The 14328-nt window shown below is 48.9% G+C and overlaps 1 protein-coding gene across 5 annotated transcripts in view; it reads right to left on the bottom strand.

The window, feature by feature from the left end:
- Smg6 (SMG6 nonsense mediated mRNA decay factor) overlaps positions 1-14328 on the bottom strand; it is a 237958-nt gene that overhangs the window by 13800 nt on the left and 209830 nt on the right. For all 5 annotated transcript variants that reach the window (XM_005402587.2, XM_013503361.1, XM_005402585.2 and 2 more), the window contains 2 exons: positions 8864-9040; positions 5087-5233 (listed from right to left, as the gene is read on the bottom strand). In XM_005402587.2, the coding sequence (XP_005402644.1) occupies positions 5087-5233; positions 8864-9040 (324 nt within the window). The remainder of the gene's footprint in view (positions 1-5086; positions 5234-8863; positions 9041-14328) is intronic.

The raw sequence follows: 14328 nt of genomic DNA, 5'->3' as shown, positions 1-14328 counted from the left end.
AACTTTTGATTCTCCTGCCTCAGCTTCTCAGAATGCTGGGATTAAAGGTGTACATCACCATGCTCAGCTCTGGCTTTTTAAAAACTGTAACAACGTGTTTGCTATTTCTTGTGTATGAGGACTGATCTTATTTTCAAACTAGATTGTAAGGTGCTGAAAGAGAACCGCCTACTTGGAGTTTCTTTATAATACCTGTAGAGCTTGATGTATTATAGAAGTTCAATGAACTAAATCACAGAGTCTCAGAGCTGAAGAGCACTTTAAGATAATCCGATTGAGTTTTAACGGAAAAAGCTTGTTCTGAAAAATCCAAAGAAGTGTTCCTTTTCCTACGGGGAGACAGTAGCAGAGCCAAGCGCGACATCTCTGAGCTTGCCTCGAGCAGCAGTGTAAGGGTGTCTCAGTTAACAGCCTGAACATTCTGAGAGGGAAGACACGACTGGATGCTGCTGGAGCCAGTGAGGTGGGAGCAGCTGGAGCAAATAGGAAACCCAGCAACATGGTGCGTGGAGCAGCTGGAGCAGGCTGGGGTGGTGCCCAGCTCCACAAGCTGATGTACTTTCCTGCCCTGGCGTGAACGTGCCCCTGGACTGGTAGTGTGCTGGCTCCCACCCTGCCTCCGACAGCTAGGAGCCAGCGCTGAGTGTCTGTCTTCCGCTAGTTTTCCATACAGGTGTGGGGGGCTCTGTGCATACCCCATTGTTCCACAATACACCCCCCTCCCCAAGCTGGGTGGTAGTGTGAATGAACTGTGGCTATATTTAGAGTAAAACTCCTGGGGCCACCACAAAGGACTGACTGCATCTTCAGGAGGGTGGGTAGGCGGGAAGGGGACAGGGGAGAGAAGCTATTTTCAGAACACATGTCATTGCTGGCTACAGAGCAAGACTGTGGCCATAATGCAGAGGGAAACAATAGCTATGGCCAGAGGAAGAGCCTGTTATGTTTCAGGTGGGATGTTTGCAACTGCTCAGGAAACCTGACCCCGCCCGACAGCAGCACAAATCACAGCACAGCCTCATAGAGGCAGGCAGAAGGCGGGGGATTCACAGGCCTGGGCCAGTATTAGGTGCCAAGAGGCCACGCCTCATGCTTGGAGGAGGATTTTCAGTGACTGCCTGGCCCTGGGGGCCTGGTTAGGAATGAAACACTTCTGACCAATTTCCCAGACAAACCATGTACCCTGCTTTGGTCTCTGGACACCTCCCAAGAAGGCAATGAGAATGAAAAGAACTCAGGCGGAAAGCAGTATGGTAGGCAGAACTAGCCCAAAATGGAGAGCTGTTTCAGGCAACAAGGAAAAGCCTGCATTGAGCTGGAAAGTGTGGCCTCAAAGCCCCGGTGGGCGGACTTGGCACCCCCAACATCTAGGGGCCTGCCTGGGCGCTGCAGCTCCAGCTGCATAGGCCCTGAGAGCTCCCCACACCCCGTTTCTGACCTCCAGTCGGCCCCATTCACCAGCCTCTGTGCAACGCCGGAAGCAGGGAGGGACAGGCTTCAGAGGGAGGCCAGGCCTTACCTCCCCCATCCTCACAGATGAGCTGAGGCCCAGGGGTCTAGGTGGGAGCAGGGAAGTGGGGGGTGTGGCTACAGCCCCAGATCTCACTTGGACTTTATAGCCACCTTGGGGGCCAAGGGGATTCTGTTCAACCCCATCTTCATATCCCCTTCCCCAAACATGTGTGGTTCCTGTTTTGCAGCATCTGTAAAAGGCACTGGGAGTTGGGGACTTGCCTTACACCTCTAGGTTAACACCCTGGAGACTGGTGGAGTTTAGAGCAGTGTAATTTACAGCCCATCTCTCCGATCTTTGATTCTCCTTTCTTCCTTATTGTATTAGTGTGACCTAGGTACCTGCCAACAATAATGGCCTCTCTAGCTAGAAGCCTCTCCTCCACTCCCAGGACAATTTATACCTTTTCCTTGGGATTTTCCCCCCTTAAATTAAACAAAAAGAGGAAAAATAGAGAAGGTTAACATGGGTTTGGCGCGCTGAAGCCCCGTGGTTCTGGGCAGGGAGCCAATGGCCCGAGGGCACACACATGTGTGTGCTCTCCCAGAAGGGCCTTCACCGGCCCTGTTTTACAGCCACCTCGGCACAGACTCCAGGGTTCACGCATATGGCCAGACAGATGTGTCTGGCTTACGTTCAAGGCTGGAAAATGAAGAATTATGGAAGTGAAGGGCCCCGGGCATGAAGGAGGGGGAGGAAAAGGGGGGAATTTTTCCTCTGCTGAGAAATCCTCCTGTGGCTGTGAGGCTGGAGGAAAGAGGCTGACAGGAGGCAGGGCCGCCAGCAGCAGTGCATGTGGGGCCTGTTCTTAAAGGGGCCACATCAGCCTAGGCTTGTTAGCCTAGAGCCTGCCCTTAAGGCCAAGGCCTGAACGGCCTCCTTTGAAGGAGCTGATGGGGAGAACAGGCCCTCCCGAATAGGGCCAGCCAGGGCCCTGGAAGTCAGGTCTTATATTGGGCCTCCAATTATTACAGTACTGGATATTGCTGGAAACAGAATTCTGGACAGGGATGGATTCAAGTAGCATTTGCCCCCATAGCATCCTGTATGTAAAATAAAAAAAATAACATTTGCTCACATACTGAATCATTTGCTTAAGACTTGCCTTTTCAATACATGGTACACTCTAGGATATGATATTTTTGTTCACTTCTGTGTCCCCCAGCCACCAGCATGCTTAATGTTCAACACCGCTTGTTAAACTGAGCTGAAGACATGGTCCTTGAGCCCAAGGAGTTCATAGTACCATGGGGTGGGGGGGAACCCTGAAATAACTGTAATTTGAGAAATGATAGCAGTTCTACAAATGAGGTATAAATCAATACTACAGGAACACTGAACAGAGAGATGAATTCCTCCTGGGGGGAATCAGGGAAGGCTTCACTAAGGAGATGGAGTTTCATTTGAGAACTGAAGGAGGAATAGAATTTCAACAGGTAACAGGAAATGCGGAGTGGAAAAAGAATAGTTTGGTTTGAGGGACAGCGTCACAAAGACCAGTAAATGGAAAAGGGCAGCACCTATCTGGAGGCAGTGAGCAGAGAGCAGAGTTAGTGTTACTCTCCAAGTAAGGAGGGCCTCAGTGACTAGTTGGGTGCTTAGTTCCTGCTGTCATTCATTCTGAGGCCTCTACCAACTCTGACAGGTGTTACACTATTTTGGTTTCACAGACCAAGAAGCAGGCTTTGCCTGGGGATGTGATGGTGGGCAAAGTTGGAGAAACTGAGAGGGACAGATCAGAAAGCCTTCGATACCATAGAAGAAACTAAGACTTTATTTTAGTCACCAAGTTAAAGGCATTGATGATTTCCGAGCAGGGAAGTGGTTCTTCTGGGAGCAGAGTAACACACTGGAGGTAGGAGGGTAAAATAGGAGCTAGGTGGTCAGACTGTGAACTACACAGCGCCAGGAGGGGTCATTCACATGCTACAGGTCAATGACATACCCTGAAGCTGTGCAATGCAAGGGCTTCATAGCTACAATCGAAGCGAGTCTCTGAACTAGTAAAGCAGTGGCAATGGGAATAGGGAAGAAAAGGGGGAATAAATGAGTGTATTCACTAGGATAAGGTTTGATAAAAATTGGAAAGGAGGGGTAAATAGCCAAGTTGGAATTTAAGATGATGCTGTACTGGCTACCATTTATGAAGTCAAAACACTAACTCCTGAGACTAAGAAAAAAAAAAAAAAAAAAAAAAAAAAAAAAAAAAAAAAAAAAAAAAAAAAAAGAAGTGGTGATGAGGAAGCCTAGGAAGGGGGTGGTCTGGTTAGCAGAGAGAAGATAAGGTCATTCATTTGTGCTTATAAAAGAAAGGAAGCTGGAGGAACGGGGCTTTGGGGTCCAAGATGGGTTCTTGGTGATTTCTGGCACGTTTCTGTAACTACTAGGTCGGCAGTCAAGATATAGAAGCAGTGAATAGGAATGGGGCTTTTGGGAAGACTGATGATGAGGAAGAAGGGCAGGAAGAGAAGCATGAGGCTATAGCTGCTCTTGGGGCCACACAGAAGTTTACACTCAGACTCATGGGAGGGCTGAGCAGTCAGGCACACTACAGCAGATGGGCTGACAGAGGAATTGTACACCTGATTCCATGTGTCTAAAGAAGGATAAATCCCAATGGCTCATTCCTGTTCCTAGACTGTTATCAGAGAAACGACTGTGTGCCATGCATAGTGCACGGTTGGAAGCAGGCCTTACCACGCCACCAAGAGGTAGACGCTGTTACCACTTTCACTTGGTAGATGAGGAGACAGGACATGAGAAGTTACACAATTTGTCAGTGTCATAAGGCTAGTCAAATGGCGAAGCCTGGATTGTAGTCAGGTTTGTCTGACCGCCTGCACTAAACACTATGCCCAGGAGAGGGGAAGGTGGAGGGAGGGCTGAAAATCAGTAACCCTAAAGATGCTGAGGAGGATGGCTTAATGCTTACCAGTGCAGTTTTCTTTAAAGGGAGAGCTCTTTCCTGTCTGCTTTGAGCACTAGATAAGGAGAAGTAGATGTAGCATGCAAGGAGACAGGCCTAGGAAAGCTACAGAGAAAAAACTGCTGGAAGAGAAGTTTTGGGTCCCCTGAGAGGACTGACAGAGGGGGAATCCCCTGCGTGGGGATGAGGCAGCTTCTCTTTGGGAAGATGTGGAGAGTACCCTGTCTAGAAGGGGCTCTTCCATTACACTGCAAACCTGTATCGTAGCTTGTGGCTATGGTACCCGCTCTTTCCTCCTGAGAACAGGTACTCCCCATGTGTATCTTGGTACAGTGCAGGGGAATTCTGAAGCCCTGAGACTGCATGAAAGATTATGTGTAGTGTCCCTGGTGGAGCCTCACAGAGTGAGAATTCCTCAGATTCTCTGCGAAGACTCAGTCTTCCCCTTGGAGCCTGCAATGAAAGAGACTCCAGGCATGGAAACATGCTACTAGAAGGTAGTGGGAGAGTAAGACAACAGTGGGGTACTGCAGAGAGCACTGTGAGACCTTTCCTGAGAGGGTCATGCTTGCTGCTACTTCCTGTCTATATCCCCTCACGTACAGCCACCACCCTCATGGGAATGGCCCTCCCCAGGCAGTCCCCACCTGGATCTTTTCTTGGCGACGCTGCTGCTCGGCTATCTTCCTGGCTAGAGCCAGCTTCTTGGCCCGCAGTTCCCTGATATCATCCTCGCCCCCGCTGCCTTCAGCCTCCGAATCTTCCTCAAAGTCTTCAATCACCACATCTTCTTCCTTTGGGTGGTGGAGTATAGCAGGGGAAAGAGGCACCTGTGAGCCCACGGCACTTAACAAATCCACCCTCTGCCTTTAAAATTCCCACCCTATGCTGACTGGGACCATTCCTTGCCAAGGGTCCTATGGTCTGTGCTTCCCTTGTTCAGGAAAAGGTGAATGGAGAGAGGCAGTCATGTTTCCTCTCACACTGCTCCTTGTTACACTCTATGGCTCTTTACTGATACAGGCACACCATCACTCATTCACAATCACACATGTACACTACATTCCTATACTCACACTCCTTTTTCTTTCCTGAACACACTCATAAAGTCAAACCTTGGGCCTATTTTCATTCTGAAGTCACAAATGATTCAAGGGGTAAGCAACAGAGAAAGTTAAACCACCCAATTTTAATCTAATTCATGCTAATGAGCTGACAGGAATCGACTGGTCAACAGCTGGGAGTTAGGCAAGGAAGTTCCCTTGGCCCAGACAGCATCAAGAGCAGATGCTGTAGCTCAGCAGACCTTGCCCTGGTTTCTTTTTAAGGCCACAGCCTGGTGGTATGGGGACTGCTGGGCCCTATTACAGGAATTCGTATGACATGGCCTTGCTCAGCTGCCCTCCCAGGGCCTGGGCAGGGTAGGAGGGGGCTGGCTAGCTTAAGAAGCCTCTTGCCAGGCTGGTGGAGCCTTCCCCAGGGATGGTGCCTCCCTGCTGCAGCCTCAGCTCTCAGAAGCCATCACTCTCCGGGTGGTCCCTGCTCCATTCTTTACAGTCTCACTTTTGGCCTTGGTCAACAGAAAACATGCAGCTGCCCAAGAGAGCTTCCTTTGAGGGACAGGGTTAGCAGGGGTACATGGGGAGTGATTTAACAGAAGAATCCTGTGATTCTAACAGGATGATAGTAACTATAGCAACAGCTACTATTCTCAGTGCTGCTTACTGTTATATACTGTCATTTCTGAATGGCCTATGAAGTAGGTGCTGTTACCATCCTTATTTTTATAAATGAGCAAACCAGAGTTTAGAGTTAAATAACCTCTAAGGTTACATACATGATAAAGGACACAGCAGGGACTCAAACCCAAGTAAGTATGACTCCAAAGTCTGTGTTCTTGTCATCATAATGAACAAATCCACAGGCCACAGGGCTGAAGTCCTGAATCAAGACAGAAAGTCCAGACTTGGCCCTTAGCAGATCAGCTTTGCCAGGCTCAGACCTCTCTGGTGCAGACTGTTCTCTCCTCTTAAGTGGGATTCTCTTGGTGGAAGGTGGTTAGTGAAGTGTGTGGGTGGGTAGGTGACGGAGGAGAGCCGGGATGAGAGATGATGTGTAGTCTGGTATCATGCCTAAGGAACTAGACTTTGTTCTGTTCATAAAGAAGGATTTCTGAAGAAACATTACCCCTTCTTCCCATCAGCTTCAGTGACTTAGTCTTGCAGTAGATATGAGATCTGAAGATGAGCTAAAACTGCCACTGTACTGAGAGGTCCCAGGGTCTGTTCAGTTACCACTCATTTGTCCATCTCTGGTCATGGGAAAGTGGGACACATTCACTTTCTTGCTGAAGGGGTTACACTAGATAGAAACAAGTGGAACAGAACGTCTGCCAGGCCTGTGAGGAACAGTGCCCCTTCATGCTCTGACCAGAGATATGCAGGGCTATCATGGGCCCTCAGGGAGCTGGACTGAGGTCAAAGGACGGTCATAGAAGCTTGTCTGAGGTTTTCAAAGCTCTCACAGCAAACGAGGAAGTGAAGGGTTATGAAATTACACAGACTAGGGTAAGTAGGGTTTCCCAGGGGCCACTAACATAAAGGAACCCAGGAGGTTCGTGGGAAAAGGAAGAAGTGGGCAGCCTGGTGTGGGTCACAACCTTTGTCTGCTCAGTAAGTTTGAGGAGAGAGAGTGTGGTACAGTCAAGATCTGGGACCAGAGAGCTGGCTTGGTCCTAGGAAGAGGGGAGGAGGCCCTCTTTGCCTAACTGGGCTTGTGCTATAGGTACCAATGGCCTAAGGACATCTCTTATGGAAAAGCCTGGACAGGAGGCCCTGCTTACCCCTCTACCACCTTACCTGCCTCAGCTTTCCAGTGTGGGTGAGATGACAGACCAAGGTGCTATCTCTATTTCCCACACAGTGCCCAGAGCTGTGATGGCACCACTCTGCCCACCCAAAGCTTGGACACTCCCATGACTTTAGTAACTCCACTGTCTCCTTCCATGCTGACAGCTCACTCTTTCCCATTATTTCCTGCCCAGGTTTCATCTGCAGAGTCTGGAATCATGGGCTCAGCTATATCCCTGGAACCACCTCTGTCCTGGAAGCTGAGTCCTGTGTCATCAGGGGTGGGGTGAGTTCTCCAGTTATCCTAATAAAGCCAGTCCAAGACTCTGCTGCTCTGAAGACTCTGTTCCAAAGGTGGCCACTCTATCACTGCCTCAGATCCCAAATGACAGCTTCCAGCTGACATCTGGCTTCCTTGGCCTGTTGCTGATTTCATCCTTGTACCCCACCCTGCTCAGCCGGGCGCTTGAGACTGCTGTGGGCCAAATGACTGTGTTGGCCTATGGGTGACCTGGACTCTGGCTAGAATTGCTTCCGTCCCTTCTTTCAGTCCCACGTTCCTTCCCACCTAAGCTCCCACTGTCTTTCACACTACGGAGTAAAATGAAGGAGTCGGGGCTTGGGATTTAGCTCAGCGGCACAGCGCCTGGCTGGCAAGCACAAGGTCGTGAGTTCAATTCCTGGTACTGGGAAAAAAAAAAAAAATGAAGAGTCAACCTTCAAGCAAAAGTGAGGTGTGTGTGCACACACCCAATGTTTCACCCAAACACACAGCAGGGAGGCTGGCAGTGATGCTAAATGCACACATACTCTGACAGTAACACATTTACTTAGAACTCACAGACAGCAACAGAGCTGGCAGTAGTGTTCAGCTAAACTGACATATAAACTGAGCACACACAGACCCACATCAACCATCACCCCCAGAAAGACATACATGCATACCAGGGCAACTGCCAGGGAGGTTTGCAGCAGTGGGTACATAGGCTTATGCACGTGTAAACACACACACACACACACACACACACACACACACACACACCAAGTCTGGAGTGAAGCAAGGGCTACAGGAATAACCAAGGGCAAACAAACAAGATGAGAATTCCTTAATCACATCAGGATGTGCAGGAGGGAGGGAGGGAGCAAGGGAGGGAGAGTAGGCCAGGGGAGGGGTGATTTTCCACACGGGCCAGCAATGTCAGCTCTTCCTGTACGTGTGCTGGAGGCTGGAGCTCAGGCCTGTGCTGCGCTGAGCTCCACACATCTATAAACTTGATCCTCAGCCTGAACCCTAACACCCCCTCCTACCCCTCCCTTTCCTAAGCCTCCAGAGCTGCACATTATTAAACTCTTTCTTTCCCTTCTCCTCCAATGCAACATTAAAAAGAAGCATCTGGAATGTGTAGCACAGTGAGATGGAGGCACTGGGGTGGGCTGGTAGGAAGGGGCACCAGCAGAGTGCACTCTTGAGAAGTGCTCTGAGAGGTTATAAATAACCCCGAGTAGAAGCTGCAGCCATGGGCAGGGGGAACGGGAGCCTTCCCTCTGCCACAGCGGGCTCTTCCCGCATAGTACCTCATCTTCCAGTTGTTTTCCCTCTTGGCTTCCCATTTCCTTTCCCATGGTGTCTGGGACGGGTGCCACTGACACATATTTTCCACCCTTGAATGCCAGCAGAGGCTCTTCTTGTCCACAAAGGGCTTCCAGAAAATACTTCAGCACTGTGACCCTTTTGCAGTCGGCTGCAATAACCTACAGGGCAAGAGGGAGAGAAGAAAAACAGCATTTTCTTAAGAGGAAGATGAATCTGAGAGACACCGTTGACTGTGGGGCACATGAGAAGTGTGTCAAAGTTACTGAGAAGGAAGGGAGAGTGAGTGAGCAGGAGTGTGTGTGTGTGTGTATGTGTGTGTGTGTAAGGAGGTGAGTAAGGGCTGAGACCAAGGTCTTCTGAAGGAAGTTGCCAAGGTCTCTTCCTAGGTCATCCCTGGGGCAGCAGACAATGCCCCAAAGAATAAATTAGGTTCTTCTAAGTTTGGAATATAATCATTAGGAAGAGGAGGACAGTGCAGAAAACTGCTTGTCACAGAAGCCACTTTCAGGCACCCCTTGCTACTCCTCTCCACTCTTCTCCCAATCTAGCTCTAGATCTCGCCGGAAGAACTTGCAGCCTGGGTGCAACATGAATGATGAGTGCTCTCTCTCGGCCATTTTGTTTCGACCAGGTCACTCTGGGCTCCCTCTGATCGGTTCCTGCCCCACTTAAGAGCATCTCATGTTCAAGAGAGTGGGGTTGGGCAGCATTTCACCCAAGCTTTGCCCTTGCTGGGTTCAAATCATTGCTCTCACGTGACCACATCAGCACACACACTGGTGCTCTCACACAAGCTGGGACTGATGTAGCTAAGATGAAATTCACTGCCTTGAGCAATCACCAAACTTGTCATTATTTCACGAAGTGTCCACAGACATCCAATCAGGGGTACTCTCTGCTAGACTACACACATGCCCTTACCTCCAGCCCTACGTGTGTTACTTATAGCCTCCCCCATTCCTGCCCACTGGTGCCCCTCTCTTCCTCCCCGGACTCTGAAGTCTTGTCTTTCCTACTGATAGGGTGCTCACCATGGAGAGGGCCCTGCCTGATCCGCAGCTCAGAAGCTGATGGTCAATCCATATAGGAAACCCACTGCAGTAGCCAGACAGGCCACAGGAGGCAGCCCCTTCATCATCAGTGACTCCAGCTCATACTGAATGCCTGGTCCTCTAACAACTCCCCATTTCTGAATGTGAAAGGGACTGATATGTTGATCACACAGCGTAGGACTCTAAGATGGAGACTGACTGTGGGCTCACAGTTTTATGGGTACACATGTTACTTCCCTCATCTGGATAACAACCCACTTAGTGGTAAAGACTATAGCTCATACTTTTCATACTTCATGGCAAGTGCTGTAAGGACAAGCTGGGTACACAGGAGGCTCACAGTAAAGGCACTGGGAATTCAGCTGAGTACCCACAGGGAACAGATGAAGCAGGCACAATCCCCTTCCTCCAGGACACTGTGGAAATGAACACTACTCTGCCAGTGGCTGGCCAGGGAAACAGACACACAGTAGTCACCTTTGTGCTTCATTCTTTACCACCTTCTCACCTGCCTAGCCACCCCTCACTAATGATCCTGTTACTACCACAGTCTGGCATCTCAGGCTAAGTATCTTGACCACTGCCACCCAAGAGGCTGACCTAAAAAGTTCTCACCTACCCAGAAGAGGTTTAGAGAAAAGGACAGCCTCTGGAGCTTGGGATGCCTGGTCCTGGGCCTATCTTGTTAAAGAAGGAAGGAAGACTGCTTGGGCTAGTGCAGGTAACCACGGTCCCATTGCGTGCATTCACACATGTGATGAGGAAGGCTAGAATACAGAAGCAGGAGCTAAAAGGCATTAAAGAACAGAGCTGAAATGAGTAATAGCCTGGCAGGCAGCACGCACAGTGGCCTCCCTGCATCCCCAGTCTCTCACTTACAGAGGAAACTTCTGCATTTCCACAAGACTGCCAGTTTCCTCTCTGTGGTCTAATTTTAACCACCTTGTCGTTACAGTGTGTGTCAGCCACCTGACCCCACTATGACCTCTGACCTTATGCCCCAGCTACTGCTTGCACTATGGAGAATTATGTAATGGGTCCAGGACTTTCCTTTTTGGCATGAGGCTGCTGCCACTAAATGGAGAGGAGGTGGGGGTGACGGGGTGAGGACAGAGAAGCAGTTAGTGGTGGTCCTTGCCTCACCTGGATGGTGAGAGGTTCGCAGACACTCCTGCTGAGCTCACACCAGAAACCTGCCCAGGAGAAGTGGAAGGTGTATACGCAGACAGGCAGGCAGGAACACTTGGATGGAATGTTGCATGGTTCAGGAAGAAAGTATGATTCCTGGCCAAGAGGGAGAAAGGCCACATGTGTGGACGTGGGACTCCTGGAGATGGGGATTTCCAGGGCACAGCAGGACCCAGTGATGCAGACATCCTGAGCCTGCCTGCGGCACATCCTTAGAAGATCACTGGGAATTGTCCAACACATGGCTAAAAGAGCAGAAAGGGACCCTCCTTTTCATTTCCATGTCTTTAGAAGGAAGCTAGTTTCCTTGGGGATTTTGTCTGCTATTGCCATTAGTCCTTTCCCTAGAGTAAGGACACTCCTGTCTGACTGAAGAAAGGGCTTTGATCCACTGGGGTCTCTTGAGGTGGTGCAAGGGGTCTGAAAACAATACTGTTTGAAGAGAGCAAAGTCACCCAGTGCTTTGGGAGAATGTCCTCTCTCATTTGCAAACCAACTGGTAAGAAGAACAGTCAAAGTTGTGTAGAGTTTCCTTAGGGTTCTAAAATGCACTGTAATAGTGAGGAATGTGGAGCTGAAGCTATTTAGGAGATGGAGAATCTCAGAGGCAAGCTGTCGAGGTCTTGCACAGGAACACAGGGATATTGCCTATCTTCAGTCCACTGCAAGAGTATTCTACCGTAAGTGGGAATAAACCCACAAAGGGGAAGACCACAGCTCTCTGGACCCTGGCGCTCTTTAGGAGCGCTTGTGAATATTCTATTGCACACAGCCTCTAGCATTTGAGTCAGGGCAAGACACAACAAAAGGAACAAAACCAGTTTAACAGGTGTGATGGACATGACGGAAAATGCATTTCAAACCATCTTCAAAAAGCAAAGTCCCAAGGCCAGGCATGGTGGCACACACTTGTAATCCTGGCACTTAGGATGAGGTCATCCTGAGCTACATGGTAAATTCAAGGCCACCTGGAACTACATAGTGAGTGAGACCCTGTCTCAAAAAAGCAACAAACAAATCAACCAACAAACAAAGTGAACTCCAGGATTGTCTTTTCTTGGTAAAGGAAGACTTCTTGGTAGGAGAAAGGTTAAAGCTAGGTTGCCTGCTTGGAAATGAAGGTGTCTGGATGAAGTTTATGACATAATCCTCACAATAATTCTGCTCTTGAGTACACTTTTCCATTCTGTACCAATGAAAAGCACAGAACGTAAATGGTATGTACGTTATGGCTTGGGCAATCCCTAGAGTTGCCAGAGAAGAGCTAGGCAGGAGCAGCTTCCTTCCTGGGCTATGGCTAGAAGTGGGTAAAGGGCTGCTGGCTGGAGAATACCATGGGAACCTCTTTAGTGTACCTTCGTGCTGGCAGTCCTGGCTGTCCGAGAGAGACACTCAATTCACAGATTATCAAGAACTTCAAAGTTAATGGACAAAATGCCTCCAATGAATCATTCTAGCCTTGAAAAGAACACTGAGGCTTTAGGTCAGGGAATAGCTGAAAGGAAGACACCCAAAGAAAGCCCCTTTCTCTTCCCCTGAAGATCATCTGAGGCAGCTTGCCCCACAGGCAGGAACTGAAACCTTGAGCTTCAGGGCTCCAGTTATCACCCCAATCGAGTCCACCAGCACAGAATTTAGCAGAAAGGAAAACCGAAATTTTGATGTGGAGAGGTGATAGTGAGTGGTCCCCTGGCCTGTTCCAGACAGAATACTGTGAGCAGGCAGTGGGTGAGTAGGGATGAGGCCCAGGGGAAGGTGAGGTGCTGAGAGACTCTGGAAGAAACCTCTAGGCCAAGGAAGACTGGCTTACCAGCCTGGGGCATCTTAGGGGAAGAGGTAGGTAAGTAAGGAAGAATGGTATTCTCTGAAAATTGCTGACTCTCCACAACCATTCCACAAGGGCAAGCCCAGCCTAAGCGGAGATGCTCAGGGAGGAACACAAAAGGAAACTTATGCTGCCTTATGGAAGGTGGGGAAGAGTGAGAGAGAAAACGAGCTTAACAGTAGGCACTGCATACGGATGCTTGCTGAGTGGCACAGTTTAACACCTCAGAACAGTCGGGAGGAAGAAAACCCTCAATCTGGCCAGAGAATATGAGGAGGGGTTAGAGAGCTGAATCAGGCCTCTGGATGCAAACTCTAGGGAATGAGGGACTCACACCATTTTTATTGGGGCCCTGTTTTCTCAAAACAGGCCTCTTGGAAGGAATGAGGATTACAGCAGCTAGTCATTTGCAGTATTACTTTTGCTGAACTTTTAGTTTGGGAGAATCAGAATTAATTAATCAATTTTTTGTCTTTTTGAGACAGGGTTTCACTATGCAGTTTAGGCTGGCCTTGAACTCGCAGCAATCCTCCTGTCTCAGCCTCCTGAACGCTGGAATTACAGGCATGTGCCACCACATCCCACTGAGAATCAGAATTTAAACTTGTACTATCAACCAGTTTTTTCCTTCTGGTCTTTTTTTTTTCCCCTTCTGGTCTTAAGAAGTCCAGCTTGCTACTGCTCCTTTGGTTAAAGAGCAAAATCATATGGGTTTTCCCCTACAAACCGAAGTTTACAGGTTGTTTTTCTTGTTTCTCTAAATGGAGTCAATTATTCTCACATTTGTTGAAACCTTCAATCAAACTTTATAGCTTGTTAATTTTACAGAATGTCCTTAGAGCAAATAAGATGCAGACAAGAAAGTGAAGTCTTGCTGAGACTAAGAAACCTTAAAATAGAGTCCAAATCCACCACCGAGGTTGGTAAAATACAGGCTGCCTGGCTGGCTTCTGAGGTAAATTAGCAATGGGTTAATTATCATCTTTAATGAGCCAATCAGACAGGACTGGGCTACAAGAAATTTAACTCAGACTAATGTTTTCACAAACTAGGAAACTCTAGTTATGCATGCCTCACCCTCACAGGAGACTGAAGGGTGGGAAGCACAATTCTGTAGCAGCCAAGGGTGGGTCAGCCTGAGAAAGGGTCTGCCAATGAAAGTTCAGACACAAGAAATGAAGAATACCACACAGGGAATCCTCTGGAGCTCACAGGACAGAGGAAATAGTTTATTCACATTCCTAGGGTGAGGGGCTTCCTGGTAGGGAGCACACTCCAAACGAAGGAGGGAAACTGGCCACAAGATGTACAAATATTCTGAAGAGAGAGGCAATAGTTTAGGTCAGGGAGACAGATACCGCCTATCTGAACTGGAACAAGT

The sequence above is a fragment of the Chinchilla lanigera genome, unplaced genomic scaffold (genome assembly GCF_000276665.1).
Source record: "Chinchilla lanigera isolate Chin_1 unplaced genomic scaffold, ChiLan1.0 scaffold00080, whole genome shotgun sequence".
Classification (NCBI taxonomy): domain Eukaryota; kingdom Metazoa; phylum Chordata; class Mammalia; order Rodentia; family Chinchillidae; genus Chinchilla; species Chinchilla lanigera.
The sequence above is the reverse complement of the archived record's forward strand: the minus strand, read 5'-3'. Positions and strand labels throughout refer to the sequence as shown.